At 31.1% G+C, this 22093-nt stretch overlaps 1 protein-coding gene across 3 annotated transcripts in view; it reads right to left on the bottom strand.

Moving 5' to 3' along the window:
- Klp31E (kinesin-like protein 31E) overlaps positions 1–22093 on the bottom strand; it is a 541210-nt gene that overhangs the window by 128030 nt on the left and 391087 nt on the right. For all 3 annotated transcript variants that reach the window (XM_075361453.1, XM_075361452.1, XM_075361451.1), the window contains exons 6-12: positions 19657–19859; positions 19136–19325; positions 13819–13951; positions 7426–7877; positions 6721–6920; positions 6415–6591; positions 1336–1523 (exon numbers count right to left, since the gene is read on the bottom strand). In XM_075361453.1, the coding sequence (XP_075217568.1) occupies positions 1336–1523; positions 6415–6591; positions 6721–6920; positions 7426–7877; positions 13819–13951; positions 19136–19325; positions 19657–19859 (1543 nt within the window). The remainder of the gene's footprint in view (positions 1–1335; positions 1524–6414; positions 6592–6720; positions 6921–7425; positions 7878–13818; positions 13952–19135; positions 19326–19656; positions 19860–22093) is intronic.

Here is a 22093-nt window from a genome sequence, read left to right as displayed (position 1 = left end):
AAAATATAGCTGCATTTTTTCCTGACAACAAAGTTTTTATAAATTAAAAAAATATAAATCTTAAACAATTCACGTGAAAATTAATACAATGTTTTCTTACAAAAGCATTTCAGAGCTAGGTATCAGTTCCTTCTTTGGACTAGTTACACTTTTTAACTTTTTTAAAAAGTAACAAAATTAATAACATCATTACTAAGCACTACAAAGAGCTGATAATTAGTTCTTGAAAGTCTGTGCAAAAAATTTAATTCATTTCAAAACAAACTTACATTTAACAATCAATGATTTTTAAAGTGCTATCATATTTCATATTTTTTAACATTATAATGTTGCATAAATCTGTTGAACCTGATGATAATTAAGAAATAGATTTCATTACAATTTGAATTTTTGTTTATATATATATATATTTTTTTTTTTCTACAGTCAATTTTTTTAAGAATCACAAGTGACAGTAATGCAACACTGGCTAGCCAGACCCCGTGTATATTTATTTTATTCTAACCTATTTATTATATATTTCATTTTAATATTTTTATCAATTGACATATATTTTTATATATGTAATTTTTAACTTTTAATTTTTGATTCTAAATATTAAAAAAAGTCTTTAATTTCAGTTATACTTTCAATTTGTAACTTTAAATTATTGATTTTTATAATTTATATTTAAAAAAATTTTAACAAAGTTTTTATTGTATTTTATTAAAAAAAAGAAAAAAAATATTATTCTTGATAATGTTTATGTGAATACATAATTTGACGTAAACAATTAAAAAAAAAAGGAAAAAAAAGTGGATTACAACTGAGGATGTGAGAAATTCGCAAAAACATTTTTGTATATGTGATAAAATAGGATAGGTATCATCCTACGTTATTTATTTCTGTAATTAGGTTGATCAAGTTCTTTAAATTTATATATGTATGTAATGTGAAAATACACAAAGTATATAATATACATATTTTGTTTAGACAACATAATATGACAGTTTTACCAATCTGTCTTTATGTAACAATGTAATTAGAATCCTTAAGTGACTGCAATTGCCAATATTTATTTATGTATTAATGTGAACTACACTCATATACTGATTATTTATACACTATCAACACAATATTTTACAAACAAATAACATACAGAAAAATATGTTTTTAATAGTAAATTGAGTTTTAGTTTCAAGATAAAGAAACTTACCACCTATCCACATGGCAATCAGTTAGATCTTGTACACTTCTCATTCAAAAAGCCAAATATATCTTACTTATTCAGCAATTTTTAACATTTATAATAAAATACAGACCTTTAACAAATTATTTACTGGAAAACTAACTTACCTTTCCATTTCTCTCTCCAGTGAAATTATTGATTGTTTATTAAGTGCATTTGATGAGATATTTTTTTCCAGTGCAATCCATTTTTGTTTAACAATCTTTGCAGAAGAAATAGCAGATTTTGATGGATACAATCTTCCTGCAGCACGGCTGCTTAATCCTCCTCTAGCATGACGTCGCATGGCAGAGAGCTGAAAAAAGATTATAGTAAATTTTGTAAAAAATAATAGTAATTATTTATATAAGTTTTTCAAACATTTTCAACCATTCTATAAAAACTGCATAATTAGTTTTAATTATTATTCACTACATCTAGAAAAATATGAAGTAAAACATTTAAGCATTGGACTGGTTTTGAAGTATCACTGTATCTTTAGCAGCATTATATTATGAAAGCATGTAATTTAACTGCTCAACAGTAAAACAGACAGACAGGAAAATTTTAAATAATTAGAAAAACTGAAATAAAGTTGCTAACCTTTATTTGATGTTGAAAATATGTTCTACAAGAGTGGAAGTCTCAATTTATATTACTTTATAAAAATTACTTCACTTAAGTGCTGACCATTTTTGTGTACACATTCAGTAAGTTGATTCTGAAAATTTTGCATAACATAGCGCAATGTGTTCTCTGGGATGTTGGTGATTTTCTCTTCAATCTATGTTTTGATCCAGGCAAGGTTTCTTGGTCTACTCTGGTACACAACACTCTTCAGGTGTCTCCATAAAAAGAAGTAAAAGATTAAATGGTCTGGAGACTGAGGCAGCCAAGCCATGTTAGCCGTCCTTGAAATTATGCAATCCCCAAACTAACATCTCACTGCTGCCATAGACTGTCGGGCAATATGCGAGGTGGTTCCATCCTGTTGAAACCAGGTTTGCTGATAGTCAAGATTTGCAAGAGAATGGAGCCTAGGAGCAAAAAATGTCTCTAGCATGTTGACATACGAGGTGTCTGAGAAAAGTAATGAGATTGGTAACACTGCGAGTGATCTGGCAATGCTGCGTCTACCAGTCTGTGCTAGACCAGTTTGTTCATCCCTTCCACATGCTCAGTACAAGTTTCAACTCCGTTCAGCCAACACATTATTTTTCACAGCACCATAAAGTTGTGTTTTGTTGTGTTACAAAAATGGAGCAACGGAATTTAGAGCAACGTTGTGCAATCAAGTTTTTTGTTAAACTTGGGGAATCCGCGAGTGTGACCTTTGAAAAGTTGAAACAGGCCTATGGGGAATATTGCTTATCAAGAGCACTAGTTTTCCGCTGGCATAAATCATTTTTGAAAGGCCGAGAACACGTTGAAGATCAACCTGGCTCACGAAGACCTTCAACTTCAAAATCTGACGAAAACATTGACATGTGAGGGTTCTTGTGAGATCAGACTGTCATTTAACAATAAGGATGATGAGTGAACAGTTAGATTTGAACACTTTCACCATCATCAAATTTTGACAGACGATTTGGACATGCAAAATTGGTGCCGAATAACCTCACAACTGAACAAAAGGACAATCAAAGAAACGTGTGCATTGATCTTCTTGAGAGGATTGACATGACAGAGAATTCTTCAATCGTGTGATCACAGGTGATGAATCCTAGATATCCGAGTACAATCCTGAAACAAAGCAGCAAAGCGAAGTGACACACTCCATCATCGCCTCGACCGAAAAAATTTCAAATGAGCAAATCAAAGATCAAAACCATGCTGATTTTACATTGCTTTTTTACATAAAGAATTTATTCCTCCAGGACAAACTGTCAACCAAGTGTTTTACAAAGGTGTCCTTGAAAGGCTCAGGAAAAGAGTGATTCGCATGAGACCAAACATTGCAAACAAGTGGATGCTTCATCATGACAATACCTCATGTCACATGGCCATTTCCATCAGGGAATTTTTGCTCTCAAAACACATTCCTATGGTTCCTCAATCCCCCCCCTATTCACCTGATTTAAGTCCTTGTAACTTTTTCGTTTTCCCGAAACTGAAACTTGTCTTAAAAGGGCGTCATTTTGGAACTCTGGAGAACATTCAAAAGACTGTGACGGACCAGTTAAAAGCCCTACCAGTTGAAGCCTTCCAGCGCTGCTACCAGGAGTGGGAACAACGACTTCGCCGGTATATAGCTACTTTGAAGGGAATAATATTGTTGTTTGAAAAAAATATAAACTTTGGTAGGTAAAAAGTCAGTCTCGTTACTTTTCTCACACTCCTTGTAACATTAAGATGTCACAGTGACAGCACAGAACCCCCTTCATCTTCAAAGAAGTAAGGGCCTATCACCCCATGACATGAAACTGCACACCATACAGTAAGTTTAGCACTGTGTAACAGTTAAAAAGATTTTCAATAAAGTTAGCATTCTCATTGATTTTAGGCAACAGTTTTTCACAAAACTACAGGCACAATACACAGATTTCAGTTCATGGAAAATTTGAATCTTATAAGGATGAAATTTCAAGTAATTAGTATTCTTTCCATGCTCTGATATCCGATCTTCAATGATAGGCAATTTTTCGTATCAAACAACGAGGACTCCTTACCACTGCAGCTATCATGAAATCAATGTTTTCTGGTATACATACAGACAATATATGTCCACTAGGGGTTTTTTAAAGTCGAACCAGTGTCTTCAAAGTTACAAACCCAAGTTTTGAATGTCTGTGAAGAAGGAACTTGACCATGGGGTGGGATCTCATATTGTCACTGAAACACTCTTTGTGTAGCTGTTGTCATACTGTCACCATATCAGTAAAATGCCCTTATAACAACTGCACTCTACACCATTCCACTCCTCCATCACAACTAAATGTATGTTACTGCTCTGCAGTTTAACACCTTTCTCCCACTCTTGGTACACCTACAGGACTGCCAACATCAAATTCAAAGTTTCCTGTTTCTCTGCGCTACTCTCTCTCTCTCTATATATATAAATAAATAAATATATATATATAGTATATTACTATATATATAATTTATATATATATTAATTAATGACTGTAATTAATAATAAGATTCAGTTTCATTTGAATATTTCTTATTTAAAAAAAAATTAATTATTCATATCTACAACCTACTGGATTAATTAAATTTTTTAACATAGATATTAAAAAGATTTGAATGTTAAAATACAAGAAAATACCATGTCACCATAAAATTGCGTTTAGATGAAATTTGCAACAGCTCAAAATAAATTTACTATTATCAGAAAAAAGGTGATGGGTGAAGGATTTTTTTTTTTTTTTTTTTTTTTTGGGCGAAAAACGGTTGAACGTTATCATTGCCCGGATTTTTGTTTTATTTTTTGTTTTATTATTATTTTTTTTTTTAAGAAAAAATAAATAAATAAAAGTAATTAAAGCTGTTAGATAAAATTAAAACTTAAAACTACTATCACAGGAAACAAAATCCGGAATGGGTGTAAAAGGCCCATTCTCGGATAACAAAAACACTAACAAGTAACTAAAAACTACGTTAAAAACTAACATATTAAAAATAAATAAAACTTAAAACTAAAAAAGGAGATAAAACTTAAAACTATTATGTTTAAAGTCTTACAACTAATATCACAAAAATCTTACAACTAATATCACAGACAAATTTGTAAAACAAAAAAAAATATGAATATTATGTATATATATATATATATATATAAAATTTGACAAATTCCGATAGGGAGTGTAAAAGGCTCGCTACTCGGATAACAAAAACAATACATAGGACTAAAGTAATTAAATTTTTATGTTTGTTAAATTTTTTGTATTAACCCTATACTACGCAAAAACAGAAACATCCAGTTTAAAACCTCTTTATCATTACACAAGATACCACGGATGTTTCTGGGTAGTTTAAATTTACGACGCAATGCCGCATAACATATGCAGTCCACGAGTATGTGGCACACAGTCACGCGGCTGTTGCATCGTGTGCATACAGGTGCTTGTCCTCTTGTCAACAGGTACTCGTGTGTGACCCTCGTGTGTCCTATCCGCAATCGACAGAGAACTACTTCCTCACGCCGGGGTTTTCTGTATGAGGAGTCCCATGGTAACACAGAATCTTTAATCTGACGGAGTTTATTATCAACGGTAGCCGTCCAGTCACCTTGCCACCTTGCTCTTAGTGATTGTTTTACATAGTTAATAAAATCAGAAGTAGCAACTCGGGTGGTGAAAGGAGGCTGGTTACATGCTTCTTTGGCAGCGGAATCTGCATGTTCATTACCTGGAATCTCTACGTGGCTAGGGACCCAGGAAAAACTTACTTCTGTGTTACGATTATTCAACTCAGCGATTGCGTTATAAATTTCAATGACTATAGGATGTTTGGAATAAAAGTTTTTTAAGGCTTGGAGAGCACTACACGAGTCACTGCAAATAATATTTAGGGTTAATGATGTTTAGAGCCTTATTTATAGCATATAGTTCAGCGGTAAACACACTCGTAATACCGGGTAGACCAAACATATAAGTTCTTTCATTGACAACAAATGCACAGCCAACTGCATCATTTTGTTTCGATCCATCAGTGTATACAACCGTGTCTGGTTTCATCTTGGAGAGAACACATTGAAACATTTGCTGGGGAGACAATAGGTAGTGTTGATTGTTTATTGTATGTCATAAGGTCAAAAGTAAAATTTATAAGGTTTATTCTCCACGGAGGATATGAGCAAGGATACGTAGGAAAGAATGACGGTATGTCAACATTTATATGCTGCAGCAGACGCCGGATATGGACACCTACAGGTGCAGTACGACGTGGATGGTTCTCATACTTTCCTAGATTAGGATTTCTAAAGACTGAGTCAAGAGCCGGGTGATTAGGCTGTCCTCTGAGACGAGCAAAATAACATAATAAAAGCTGGTCTCGTCTATCCCAAAGTGATGGTTCACCACAGTCTACAAGTAAGCTTGCGACAGGACTTGATCTAAACGCGCCTGTGGCAAGCCGAAGGAAAGCATGTGAAGGAATTAATGTGTTGCTTAAGTCAAAAGTGTAAAGCAGAACGTCATTTAAATCCATTAACTAAAAAAATAAGAAACAACACAATAATAACATGTTAAAATTATTTTGCTTACCTCTTCCTGTTTGCATCGTAGAACTACTTCTTTGGCACGTTTTTCTGCTTCTAAAGATCTAATAACATTTGCATGACGTCGAGATTCTTTACGTAGTTGTGCAATTTCTCTATTGCGTCTAACTTCAGATTCTCTATGTTTAGCTGCTTCTTCTCGCATTTTGTTAATCAATTTCACCTACAAAAACAAAATCAACAGCTACTTTCTTCATTTAATTTTTTTAAATAAATTTTTTTATTATCTTAATAATTTTGTTCAATATATAAAATCAGTTTACATAAAAAATAATAATATTAACTAACTAACCTTTGTCCTTTTCATCTCAGAAACTTCATTTTTCAAAGTGCGAATCTGACATTCATACTGCGATTGATTTCTTAATGTTTTTGCATGTTCTCTTTTAGCAGTCTGTAATGATTTTAATTCTTTTTGCATGTTATTTAGTTTCTGTTCATACTCTTTCCTAATTTTTTTAACTTGTTCTGTGGGCTGATTGTTTTGATTACCTATTCACAAACAAAAATATATATTATTTATTTATATAAACAGGAAAATAAATTATGTAATTTATAGCAATGAAAGTGTAATAAATTTGCAAATGTGAGGTAAAAAATATAATAAAATAAGTCAAAAAAGCTAAAATTCTAAACTAAACATATTGAACTAAGTTGTGGATATTTACAAAAAAAAGAAAACTGTATTTTAAATTCCAAGAAGCATTCACTTAAAAAAACAATGGAGAATATAATTTGATTTGCTTCTAATTCAATTCCTGCCTGACAAGAATAAAAATTATTTATATAATCACAAAAAATTACTGTAATTCGGCAAACACCTAAAGGAACTACTAAATGAAATAATAAATAATGAATTTTGGTAGATAAACGTTCATTATGAAAGCTTACATTCAAATTAATGGTATCAGATAGACAAATTTAATACAAACCCAATATATACCAATATAAAACTTTAAATTGAAAAAAAAAATTTTTTATTAAAAGAATCACTTACTGTATGAAGCCAGAACAGTATCACGTTCTTCTTGGGTTGCTTTTATTTTTGCCTGCAGCTGCAATAATTTATCTTCATAATGTTGTTTCAAACTATGTAAACGTCTCTGAGATTTTTCTAATTCATCGATAAGCTTTTGTTTAAGATTAATTTCAGATGTTAATTCAGCCAATTCTGCAGTATATTCTTCTTCTTTTTGATCTTGTTCTTCACTTTCTGATTCTGATTCACTTTCAGCTTCTTCTGAATCTGAATGTTCACTTTCTTCACCACCAGTACCATTTTTCTTGCTTTCTGTTGATGAAGTGAGAGCCTCTTTTCCACGCATTGCTTCCTCAAGGGCTTCCTTATCTCTCTGAACATCTTTTTTTGCCTGTTGTAACAACTGATTTACAGAATTACTATCAGATTCTCCTCCAAAAACTGAAGACATGCTATAAATTGAAGGACGTCTGTAACATAAATATAAATAGATTTCACTACATCAAACACATTTTTCACATTACATTTTCATAATACAATATTTTTAAAATGAATGTTATTTATAGTAACAATAAAATATTTATAGAAAATAAAATTTGTAACTCTTTATAAGCGTTAACTAGCATCAACTTTTTAAAAGATATGATGTCATTTTTACAACTTTGTGGGATGAAAGAACAGCTAGCTATATGCTCCTACTGTTGCCATGTTTATGTGATTAGGAGGACAGGGTAATGTATTTCATGAAACATCATTTTCAAATCATTCTTTTAAAACGATTATCGTTCAATCGAGGCGAACAATTATCAGCAGAAGCGAACTTAGGCAGAACAAAGAGAACTGGTAGAAACCCTTGGGTTTCAGACGATATACTACAGCTGATGGGTGAATGTAGAAAATATAAGAATGTTAGTGATGAAGAATGTAAAAGGAACTACCGACAATTAAGAAATGCTATAAACAGGAAGTGCAAACTAGCGAAAGAAGAGTGGAATTAAAGAAAAGTGTTCAGAAGTGGAAAGAGAAATGAACATTGGTAAAATAGACTGAGCATACAGGAAAGTTAAAGAAAATTTTGGGGTACATAAATTAAAATCTAATAATGTGTTAAACAAAGATGGTACACCGATTTATAACATGAAAGGTAAAGTCAATAGGTGGGTGGAATATATTGAAGAGTTATATGGAGGAAATGAATTATAAAATTGTGTTATAGAGGAAGAAGAGGAAGTTGAAGAGGATGAAATGAGAGAAACAATACTGAGATCTGAATTTAAGAGAGCATTAAAAGATTTGAATGGCAGAAAGGCTCCTGGAATAGACGGAATATCTGTAGAAGTACTGCGCAGTGCAGGTGAGAAAGCGATTGATAGATTATACAAACTGGTGTGTAATATTTATGAAAAAGGGGAAGTTCCATCAGACTTCAAAAAAAGTGTTACAGTCATGATACCAAGGAAAGCAGGGGCAGATAAATGTGAAGAATACAGAATAATTAGTTTAACTAGTCATGCATCAAAAATCTTAACTAGAATTCTATACAGAAGAATTGAGAGGAGAGTGGAAGAAGTGTTAGGAGAAGACCAATTTGGTTTCAGGAAAAGTATAGGGACAAGGGAAGCAATTTTAGGCCTCAGATTAATAGTGGAAGGAAATTTAAAAAAAAAAAACCGACATACTTGGCATTTATAGATCTAGAAAAGGCATTCGATAATGTAGACTGGAATAAAATGTTCAACATTTTAAAAAAATTAGGGTTCAAATACAGAGATAGAAGAACAATTGCTAACATTTACAGGAACCAAACAGCAACAGTAATAATTGAAGAACATAAGAAAGAAGCCGTAATAAGAAAGGGAGTCCGACAAGGATGTTCTCTATCCCCATTGCTTTTTAATCTTTACATGGAACTAGCAGTTAATGATGTTAAAGAACAATTTAGATTCAGAGTAACAGTACAAGGTGAAAAGATAAAGATGCTACGATTTGCTGATGATATAGTAATTCTAGCTGAGAGTAAAAAGGATTTAGAAGAAACAATGAATGGCATAGATGAACTATTGCATGAAAATAAACAAAAACAAAACAAAAGTAATGAAATGTAGTAGAAATAACAAAGACCACTGAATGTGAAAATAGGAGGAGAAAAGATTATGGAGGTAGAAGAACTTTGTTATTTGGGAAGTAGAATTACTAGATGGACGAAGCAGGAGCGATATAAAATACCGAATAGCACAAGCGAAATGAGCCTTCAGTCAGAAATATAATTTGTTTACATCAAAAATTAATTTAAAGGTCAGGAAAAGATTTTTGAAAGTATATGTTTGGAGTGTTGCTTTATATGGAAGTGAAACTTGGACGATCGGAGTATCTGAGAAGAAAATATTAGAAAGCTTTTGAAATGTGGTGCTACAGGAGAATGTTAAAAAGCAGATGGGTGGATAAAGTGACAAATGAAGAGGTGTTACGACAAATAGATGAAGAAAGAATCATTTGGAAAAATATAGCTAAAAGAAGAGACAGACTTATGGGCCACATACTAAGGCATCCTGGAATACTCTCTTTAATTTTGGAAGGACAGATAGAAGGAAAAAATTGTGTAGGCAGGCCACGTTTGGAATATGCAAAACAAATTGTTAGGGATGTAGGATGTAGGGGATATACTGAAATGAAAAGACTAGCACTAGATAGGGAATCTTGGAGAGCTGCATCAAACTAGTCAAATGACTGAAGACAAAAAAAAAAATCTTTCAATACACCACTTATACAATCACTTGATCACAAAAATCTATACCTGAATGTGTAAATTTAACACTGCAATTAAGTCTCTTAATATTTTAGTAAAATATTTAGACACCATTTCTAAGAAATTATGTCACCAAAATAAAAACATCCATAATGCACAAAATTTTTATCTGTCAAACAAGCTATAAAACATAGTAAATTTTAAAGAAATGTAAATTTAAAGAGAAAATTTCAAATGTTTAGTGAGGTTTTTCATTATCAGAAAACAAATATTTCAATAAAAAATCTCTCCACATCAAAAATAAAATATTATTAAAGTAGTTTTACATCTTAGTTCGATCAGTTCTAAATCAGAATATGGTTTAATTGCATATAAATCATTTTCTTAGCTGCAATATTGTTGAGTTTCAATTTGTTTACCAGTCATATTAATGATAAAGCAAGTGTAAAATGTATCCATATTTACCTGTTTGCCTAGTACTGCAATTTTAATGCCTTCTAATTTCTTAAGGCATTTAAAAAAATAAAAATAAGTTTATTTAATAAAGTAACATTGTCTAAGTATATTTAAGATCAGAGTTTTGTCATTTAAGTTTTTTGTCAGTAAGTTTTAATGTAGCAGCCACTTAACAAAAAATTGTTATTTTGGTTCTCCGTAAAGGTAAGAAATTTTTTACGCATATAACTATGCATTTTAGTAACACTGATGTGGTACTTGTACTTTCACAACTTTAATTAATGAGACTAAAAAGGAAAAATGAATTTCCATTACAACTGGTGAAGATCTCAAACATGTTAGAGAAAGTATTCACTTCACAAATATGTCATTTACAGCAATGATTTTGTATTCGTTTCACTGGAGAAAACTGTAAAACAACTGTACTCTTCTCTAGCAGATGGCTGAAATTGCCTGCTAGTTTACAGTATTAAATTCTTTTTTTTCACAACCTCCTTCCTATACCCTTGTTAATGGAATTATAAAACTAAGTACATATTAATAATGTTATTAAAACACTATTCAGAGCTAAATATAAATATTATTAAAATACTACTACACCAATTCCTATTCTTACTAAGAGCTAAGAGAGTAATTTTTTAAATGACCACCATACTGAGACCAACAATCAGAAGTTCTCAGATATGCTCTGTTCTTTAATATAATTATATGCAAAACGTTTTACTTTAACTATACAAAAGTTGTGGAACAGCAAAACTGATTACCAAGAAAACAGTATTCATTATACATCATTTGGAGTAAATCTTACAGATTTTCTCAAATAAATTAAAACTCTTAAAAATAATGTAAAAAATCATGGTGTCATATAGTATGAAAATTATTTCTCCATTCAAATGGTTTATATAAAAATTATCTTATTTTAATCTATCTTATTTTATCTTAATTATGATAATGAAATATAATTATCTAAATTATATTTTATCTTAATTTATCTTATTTTATATAAAAAATTGCTAAAACAAATTATCAATAACATTATTTATTAACAATAAATATATGATATCTATATTTCCAACCACTGATGAGTATCATTATAATGAGTGTGGAGAGAATCAGGCGATTTGCAACACCAGATTCAGTCAACCAGTCATTGATGAGTGGAGAAAATGAAGGTATCTTTACATTAAATATAACCCTTAGTTTTACAATTCAGTCGTTTTATGATGGAGTTGTGGAATAGCATACCACACATTTTGTCGTAAAAGTGTATTACAAAATCAATGACAATTGTTCATTGTGGTGCAAAGATCTTCAATAATTTTAATATGCCATTTAATCATCTGGTGCCTTCTCCCCACATAATAAAACATGAGTTAAAAACTTCACGGTAATGAGCTACACAATGAAAAGAACTAGAATCGTACAAAGTGCAGATGTACCAGAAACTGTTGTAAAGGTGGAGCTACTGTTGCCATATGTGATTAAGAGGACAATGTAATATATTTCATGAAACATCATTTTCAAACCGCTGCTTTTAAAACAATTATCTTTCAATACACTCCTTATATAATCACTTGATCACAAAAATTCATTTACAAATGCATAAATTTAATACTATATTATAATTATTTCTCTTAATATTTTAGTAAAATATTTAGATACTATTTCTTAGAAATAATAAAATAAAAACATCCGTATTGTTCAAGTAAACCAACTTGGTTTCATCAACTACTGAGCATGATAAATGTTAATTCAGACCTTATAAGAAATCTTTTGATTAGTGATGAAATTTATCTTCAGCTTTTAGACTTTGTCAACAAGCAAAACTTTTACTACTTGGTCAAGTATAAATCCTCAAAGATTACATGAAAAGCTACTCCATCATGTGAAAGTAACAATCTGGTGTGTCATTTCATCATTTGGAATTATAGGGCCTTATTTCTTCTTTGAGGGCTAGACGACAGTATGAAGTTACCATAAATTCACAACACTATGATGATATGTTAGAAAATTCCTTCAGTCTGAATTAACCTTGTTAATCTAAACATACTTCAACAAAATAATGCTACAAGCTACACTGCCAAGGTTTTCATGAAAGCTGTATGGAAATTGTTTCCTAATCACATCATTTTGAAGAATAAAGACATTCTGTGGATGTAAGATCACTGATCTGTCAGTATATGATTTTTTTTTGAGGTACTTTTTTTTCTTTTTTCTGTTTAGCCTCCGGGAAATGCCATTCAGGTACTACTTCAGAGTATGAATGAGGATGATATGTATGAGTGTAAATGAAGTGTAGTCTTGTACAGTCTCAGTTCGACCATTCCTGAGATGTGTGGTTAATTGAAATCCAACCACCAAAGTACAACGGCACTCATGATCTAGTATTCAAATCTGAATAAAAGTAACTGCCTTTACTAGGATTTGAACGTTAGAACTCTCGACTTCCAAATCAACTGATTTGGGAAGACACGTTCACCACTAAACCAAGCCAGTGGGTTTTTTAGAGGTACTTGAAATCACTCATTTTTCAAACACCACCATCAAAGAACCCCCAAGAACCTTAAAGAAGAATCCGAGAAAAGGTGGCTTAAATTCATATGGTCATGCTCCAAAATTTGTTGGGTGACCTAAGCACAACTGTTGGAATGTGTGAAACAAAATGGTGGCTATATTTCAGAAATGTTATTTTTAAGTAATTGTAAATAATGTATTATCATTTCATATATAATAAATTTTACTAACTGAAGTGATACATTTTTACTTATTTACGATATATTTATTCACCCTATTCACTGCCGTAACTTATCAAAGTGGATAATACATGTCTGATAAAGTACTAATGCAATAATGAATATATATGATTAATTATCAAAGACATGTAATCAGGTTCTTAATTTTGAATATTTCTTTTATGTTAAACTTGACAAAGTGGCATAAAAAAGAGGAAAAATATTCATTCATTCTGGGAAATAGATGCAACTATCTATTCAGATTAGAGGGAAAGAGAAAGTACTAGTTATACAACATAATGGTTTAAAAATTTCAAATACATAAATCAAAACTTGCATTATATAATTTCCAATAGTAAGGTCTAAGAACATATTGATACATAAATGCCATGAACATATTCATTATTTTAAATATACAATGATAACTAATAAACATTAGCTAACATTAAAATTACAAAAATAAAAACTAAAGTTTACCTAGGAGCAGCTGGAGGATGTTTTCTTAACTGCTGACAAACTGCCTCATACTCTAAAACTTTTGATCTTAATTCTACAATTTCAGCAAGATATTTTTGAATCATTTCAGTCATATCACCATTTGCACCTGCCTCTGTAATAAAATGTTATAAATAAAATTCACTAATAAACATTAAAAAAAAATCTTACACTATAACTATACGGATAACCTAAGGAATGCTAGCCAACATTTTAACCAATTTTTTTTCATGTATTAGAAAAATCAAACACCATAGCAATCTTTAAAACAAAACAATCGTGGATATAAATATTTACATGTTATCATTACAATATACAATGGAAGTAAAGACCAAACATACAAGTTATTTAATTACATTAACAGTGTACATCTTAATTTTACATTTACAAGAGAAAATCAGTAAACAGGTCACAGATTATTATTAATACTAGTCTTATCTATCTATTTTAAAATCAATTTTAACTTCAACATAATCTCAACTAACAGAAACTGGGATAAACTTATCCCATCACTTTATCAGTATCCCAAAACCTGTAGCATAAAAGCCTTTGGGTTATTATCTGGACTACATTTGCAATTCATGTTCTTCACCATTTACAAAAAGTTAATCAAACACATGAGTTTTTTATACCAAAACACATGAAGAGATGAAAAGTGTTCTGAGCTAAATTGGACCTAATTCATCAATTCTCTACTGTTTAAATCAAGCCATATGAGATCTAGTATTATCAAGATGAAGTAATATGTCACTAGTCAGAGTAGGGCAAATGTTTTCTTTGCATTGCTACACAAAGCATTAACAAGTCATCACAGTATGATGCATCATCTACACTGTAATCTCATTTCTGGAAACAAATTAGCAGAATTCCTTAAGAATTTTACCATAATGTAAGTATATCGGATAGCCTTTAATCTCTTGCATGAAAGTGAAGAAGTATGTTTCCATTAAATTGAACTACTCTTTAATTTGGAATGGTAGTGCAACCACGATTTATCCCAACAAATAATACTGTTACGTATGTTCTCTTTTTCATCAGTCTATAAAGGAAATAAAGGAAAATGCTATAAGCATAGGCCCAATTTACTCATTTTAAGGTTTCACCCTACTTAAGATGCAAATCACATTTATGGAAGACGACCAAGTTAGTCTTTCTCAATAACTACCGCGCATTATTGACATTTTTATGAAACTAATGCTTAGATAGGTAACATTCCTCATGGATATCCAGTTCAAACTTTGTTACATAAAAAAATGCAACAGCTTGCTGCTTTTATAACATATACTCCTCTCAAGCAGTCATATTTTGAACTGTGGGTATGTACCCTGCTTCTTAGTGACTGCTAACTGAATATCATGAAATTTGGTTGTAGTACATCCAAATGACATCTTTTGAATCTACTTATTACTATTTTTAGCTAGCTAACATCAAGTTTGAATCTATTTAATGACTCCTCTCATACTAAGAAAAAATAACAAACTGTGAACTTCTTTAAAAACAATAAAAGATGCATCAGCCAATAGTGGTGTATTCAATAATGTATTATAATAATCTATATATATAAAAATGTTAAGTTTGTTTGTGTACGGCTTCAAAAACTCAAATTGTTCTGCACCTATTGAGCTCAAATTTTAGCACGATATATAACCCGCATCAAATATTGTTATCATCTACTTTTAATAAATCTATCTATCTATTTTTAATTTGGAAATGTAAACAAAGGAAAACCAATCAGATCAATGCAAGATGGCCGCTGTCAAACACAACGACCGAATTTCTTTGAATTATATTTAACAGCTAAAACATCTGTATTTTATTAAAAAAAAAAAAACACCAAAACAAAAAGAAAAGCCACCAAGAAGGACAACCGCAGTTGGTGATGATATGAATGATTTATAGCGTATGAAAATGCCATGCCTGACCGGGATTCCAACTCTGAACCACCGGATTAAAGTCCGAGACGTTACCACTCGCGCCACAGAGGCCGGCAAACATATTCGTTAGGAGCCGAATAAAAACACGACTTACCAATATGGCGTTGTGTGTCAAACCAATTTTATACCGACTATAATTACTTTTAATACGCGAAACCCTTTGCAATGATTGAACATTAACTTAAACCTCTTCAAAAATTATTCCTTTTGAACTAAGCCACATTTTGATATTGTTTTTCTATAACACGGCTGGAATTCTTTTCGTTTAATGATAAGAAGTGTTGTCGAAGACAATAACCGAATTCTCATCCAAAGGACATAATACACTGCTAAACTATTTCTAAATAATTCAAATTCGAGTAATTTTTTTACGAATCCTGTTTTTATCAAAATCTCACCTTTTTCTCAATTGACCTGCGGGGTTTTGTTTTCTTTGGAGACCGTAATTCATTAGTAGATTCATACTCGAGAATCACGTTGTACACTGAAGCAGCACAACTTCTACTTACGTTATCAGTTTATTAACATCTGAAATCAACGCCGTTTGATTATTCTGTAATTTGTAAGCATTACTCTGCTTTTGTAAGCATTTAAAATGATGTGTTTTTTTGCACGACTTAAGGGCTTTTTTTCGCAGCCCACAAATCTTTATATATAAAAATGTTAAGTTGGTTTGTGTACGCTTCAAAAACTCAAAATGTTCTGCACCGATTGAGCTCAAATTTTAGCACGATATATAACCTGCATCAAAGATTGTTTTTATCTATTTTTTGCATCAGTCACATACCTGCGACCGCGACAAAACAGTTTTTATACGCAATTATATTGACCGCTTGCTTCCCTTCATCTCCCACAGAGTTATGGGAAAAATATCGATCGCATATGGCTGAGGATATTTTGCATAGAGTACGCCTAGAAAATACCAATATGATCATGGAATTTACAGAAGACATTTACAAGTGCTTAGCTATTGCAAATAAAGTTCTTAGTCAATCGGGAATTGCTTCATTTGATGTGGATTTACGCCGTGAACAGAGTTACAACATTGGTGATCTTCAGTCATATGTCCAATCAAACATTCCCAAATTAACGCGTGAACAGAAAGGCATTTATGATCGCCGCATAATGCAAATGATAAATGACGGAGTTGAGGGAACTTTCTTGTTGGATGCGCCAGGAGGAACTGGGAAAACATTCCTCATTAGATTGATTCTAGCAACGGTTCGATCAAAAAATGACAATTATCCTGTTGCGGAATAATAATCAGCCAAAACTCTGCAACGGCACGCGACTTGGAGTTAAGAAATTGATGAATAACGTAGTGGAAGCAATGATTTTAAAGGGGCCTTTCAAAGGTGAAGATGTCCTCATTCCTTGAATACCCATAATCCCGACCGATACACCATTTTAATTTAAAAGATTGCAATTCCCAATTCGATTGGCATTTGCAATCACAATCAATAAAGCTCAAAGTCAATCTTTAGAATTGTGTGAAACGTGGCGGGTAGAACTAGTAGCATTATAAGTATCTATACTGCTGAAACCTATACAGTACATCTACTACTGAATGCACAATATGTACTCAACAGCAGAAAGAAAGCAGGTTTTAAGTATAATTTAAAAAACAATGGTTATAGTAATGGAGTTATATTTTTCCTGTAAGTGTATTATTTACTAAAAAAAGTGTAAATTTGGAATTTTTACATTCTACATTCTATAAAAGTTTTAAATATTTAATGATGAGAAAATTTGCATAACTTAAGGCAAAGAAGACAATAGTACGAAAAATAAATAAATAACCTGCTGCTAATGATAAATTTACAAAGTAATCAAACCTATTATACTCAAAAAAATATATAAATATTTACCATAAACCATTTTAATTAATGCATACATAAAAATAAATTGTCCTCCATAAAATATATTTTTTCTGAAAATAAAATGGCACGATAATCCATTGATTTACAGTATTGATTCTGGTTTTTATTATGACTGTGAGGGTATAAAGTACTTTTTCGGTTAATTACCAGTCTCTGCAACAACCTTAGTAAAGATATCAATATAGAGCTGAATACTTTTTTGCATTTTGGTGAAAGAGAATGGTAATATATATGCAACAACATTTGATTCCCTGAAAAAGGGTGACGAAATCATTTCAATCTATTTTCCCTGGCAAATTTGGCATCATAATGGGATTCTTTAACTTTCCATTTTATTTTAGGTCATGAATGTCAGTTGTAGCATTTATCACAGTAATATTTTTCATGAATAATTAACCTATTAAATTACAACATATATCATTAACATATATAAACATCTACCATAAGCACAACTCCAGGTTTGAATTCCAGTCAGGCATGGCATCTTTCATACACTACAAAATTACATTTCCATATCCCATGCATAAACTTCACGCTTATATGATGATATAAAGAGAAAAATATGATTAAACTCATTTCTTAAATTACAATTCTTGTACATTAAATGAAATTACTATTGATATGTTATTAACGTAAATATAGTGAGATGCTGATTATTTAAAAACAATCTGAATTTGCAGAAACACATTATGTGATGAAGCATGAAGTATGATGTAATGATTTGCATTCTGGGCCATCACACCAAAAAGCTCATGAATGTTTGTCTATCACTATGGTCTAGTTGGAGTAACAAAAATAATGTGATTCTACATAAATTTTTTGTTTAAATAATTGTGTGATCTTCCAGCTCATAAACAAACATCAACATTAAAGCAAATTACAGATTACAGATTTTTGTAAGAAGTACTGTTTTAAAAGTACATTTTGATTACTAAATGTCAGTAAGTTGTACCTGCTTTACTGTATTGTAATTTTTTCTAATCTTTATCATTTTTAAGAAAAGATATCTTTTATAATATAAAGTAATTAAACTCTTCAATGTTTTGTATGTTTTTCTTAAACATTTTTTAAATGACATTTCATTATAAAACATTAGACTAGTAAATTTTAATTTATTTCAGAGAATTTTTGTAATCTGATTCTTTTATTAGTAAATATCTACTAATTGTTTTTTTTTTTAACGTATTACAGTATCTGCTTTTTATTACATTGTACATATGTTCTGAGGACCTTTTAGTTTTATCAAAATACATTTATTTATTTTTAATATTTTTGTCTTTTTATTAAATGCTATGTTTTATTAAATATTAGAATGATATGTCCAGTATGGAAATTGGATTTTCCAATTTTCCAGTTTCCAATTCACTGGATTCAGCCTTGCAAAGGTCAATTTGGATAATCCATTCCACTAAAGTAATAAATAATCTTATTACAGCTAATGACTTAATAATATAAATTAGATATAATACATTTTAAGGTTATTACCAGAATTTAGCCAAGCACCAGTTTCTTTTTCAGCTAATAATCTAGTATTTTCCATACTTAAAGCATCTATTGTTTCTTGCATAGCTTTAACACGAGTTCTTAAATTACTTAATTCATTCTGTAGCATTATGTTTTCATGAAACATATCATTAACAGCTTCTGTTCCATCTTCTCCAATAATCCGCTTTCCCTGAAAAGCGACATTAAAGTAAGCATTATGAAAAAATCTAAGTCTAAATAAAATTGTTGTTTTAATTAACTTGAAAGAAAAAATTAAAACTGATTACTTAAGCCAAATTTCAGCTGACATAGTTTTCATAATTACGTAAAACACTTTGAATTAGGATTAACATCAAAGCATTTTAGTCTTGAAATATAAAATAAGATGATAGAGCAGGATATTTAGCGTAAGTTTAAGTGGAAATTTATTGATGGTGTTTAAATATTATATGTAATTTTCAATAGAGGAAGTTTAAAAGTAAAAAGTAAACAGTAAAGATAAATTAACAAACTTGTATTACCTGTTTGTACTCCATAAGTTCTAGCTGTAATTGCTGAATTTCTTGTCTCAATAAAGATATTGTTCTGGAAGATTTATCTTGATTTAAAATTACTTTATTTTGGATATTTCGAGCTCTATTAGCATATTTTAATGTATTTAGTGTTTCCATAAAATCTCTATCACTAGGCGACACACAAGCAATCATTACAGTTCTACTATTACCTGCAAAATAAAAGTAAATTATATAAAATCTACATCAACAAAGAGTTTTTCCTGTGCTTATATATACATATAACTCACATACTTATATATCAAGATCTTATTAACCATGCGGGATGTAGTCCATAATCAAACTATATGGGTAAAAGAAATAGGAACATGAGAAATAAAAATAAGCATAGTTAAAAGCAAAGTGTTGGTGATTATAAGGAATGAACAAGATGAAAGAAAGAACTTGCAAATATAAGAACCTCTGGAAATAGTTAAATATTTTATGTGTAAAATACCTGAGGACAGGAAGCTCAATCAACTGGGAAATTAAGTAGTATGCAGATGACAGGAGGGTTTTATCAAAGTATTATAACAAGAGATAAGGAAATGTAGGTAAAAAATATTTATTTATTAATATGTTCCTATTTCAGTAGATGGTCCAGAGTCATGGGTACAAGAAAAAAGTATAGTAAAATACAAGTGATCAAGATGAAGTCTCCAAAGAAGCATAATGGGATTGTTATATGAAGCTGCTACATTTTTTAACCAAATTAACCCTTTTACTGCTCATTAATTTTGATATCTATCACATATTGATGTCATTATAGATCAAAAAATCTTTTTTTAATTTTTAATTTATTCTAATAAACATTAGAATATATACATACATTTATTTTCTTTTAAATTTATATTCAATAGTTTTCATATATACTGGGTGGCCCAAGATAAACCGAACCGTATACTGGAGAGGAGAAACTTAAAAGTATTATTTGATTCAGCAACAAGCCAGAATATTCATCGTCAAGGAATATTATGCATAGGGCAGATTGACCAAAGGAGTGGAAGAAAAATTCCATGCAGAGTTCAACAGTGATCCACCAGCCAAGTCATCCATAATTGGGTTCATAAAGAAGTTTGAGTGAACTGAATCTATTCTTGATAAGAAGCATTAATATCCACCTGTGAAAAGGACCGAGGCACAGTAGGAAAATATTCGCCAGCGAACATTCCTGCGCATCTTAAAGGACCCAAACCTGAAGCCATACAAGAAGGTTTACAAGTGGTAAAGCCTTCAGCCCATAATGAATGTGTATGGTGTTGCACATGGTTACTGCAGGAAATTGAAGTAGTTTACTCAATCCAAACCTCTACTTCATGATAGACGAGGAGTGGCTCTACCTCAGTAGCTATGTTAATTTGCAAAATTCACGATATTGGTCTGTCAAAAGCCCACAAAAAATATTCAAGATACTGCTGCATGATGTAAAGATTGGAGTGTGGTGCATTGTTCGGGGACAACAATTATTGGACCCCTTTCCTTCAGAGACACAATGAACTCGGTTCATTACATTGCTGTTATCTTTCAGCCCTTCATACAGCAACTGACATACATATAAGATAATGACAACATAAGATGACAGACAAAGTGTTTCAAGTATTATTAGCAGAATGACACGAAAGCAGATGGTTCCTTGGAAGCAGTGCACTCAGTTTTCAACACAGTTTTCCTCCAAGACAGGATGGCCTCTACAGTTGCCTGATTTATCCAGTTGTGATTTTTATTTGTGGGGCAACCTGAAGGGCAAAGTTTACCAGTACTACCCACAAACTCTTGACACACTGCAACAGAATATACACAACACCATCACCTACATCCCATGAGATGATTTCAATGCCAGTCACACTGAACGTTATTAGCAAGTCAAACTGTGACTAGACCATGAATGTCAACATTTCTTACAGTACCTGTAGAGACAGAAGAACCCATATAAGTAGGTTTTTGTGTTTCACTTACTTGTATAATATCATCTCACAGTTCATGTGTTCTTTGCTTCCTTCAGGTTATTTTATCTTGGACCACCTGTGTATATACTGATGATCAACTCAAGATGGCCTTCATTGGGATCTCAGAACTACAAGTTTTATGATAAACTCTAAATTCAGAACCTTCCTTAGATTTTCCTACATTAAAAATACAGTACTAACATTTTTTAAATCTTCACCTTTTTCCAATAAGGCAGCCAACTTCATTATATTTAAAATAGAAACCCAAGGTTTTTATTGTATTTGTGAGTAGAAAATATTATTTTAAGACTTTTTTATTCTTGGGTATTTTTCTCTAAATGCAGCTATTACAGAGATATGTGCTGGCAATTGTAAACTTACAGAAACAATAAATACAATTTTAATGCTAAATAATTATCACCTGTCTTTTGCATTCTTGGAATATGTTTCAAGTTTAACAG

The sequence above is a fragment of the Lycorma delicatula genome, chromosome 3, assembly GCF_047948215.1.
Source record: "Lycorma delicatula isolate Av1 chromosome 3, ASM4794821v1, whole genome shotgun sequence".
In the NCBI taxonomy this organism is placed as follows: domain Eukaryota; kingdom Metazoa; phylum Arthropoda; class Insecta; order Hemiptera; family Fulgoridae; genus Lycorma; species Lycorma delicatula.
This window is presented reverse-complemented; position numbering and strand designations above follow the sequence as displayed.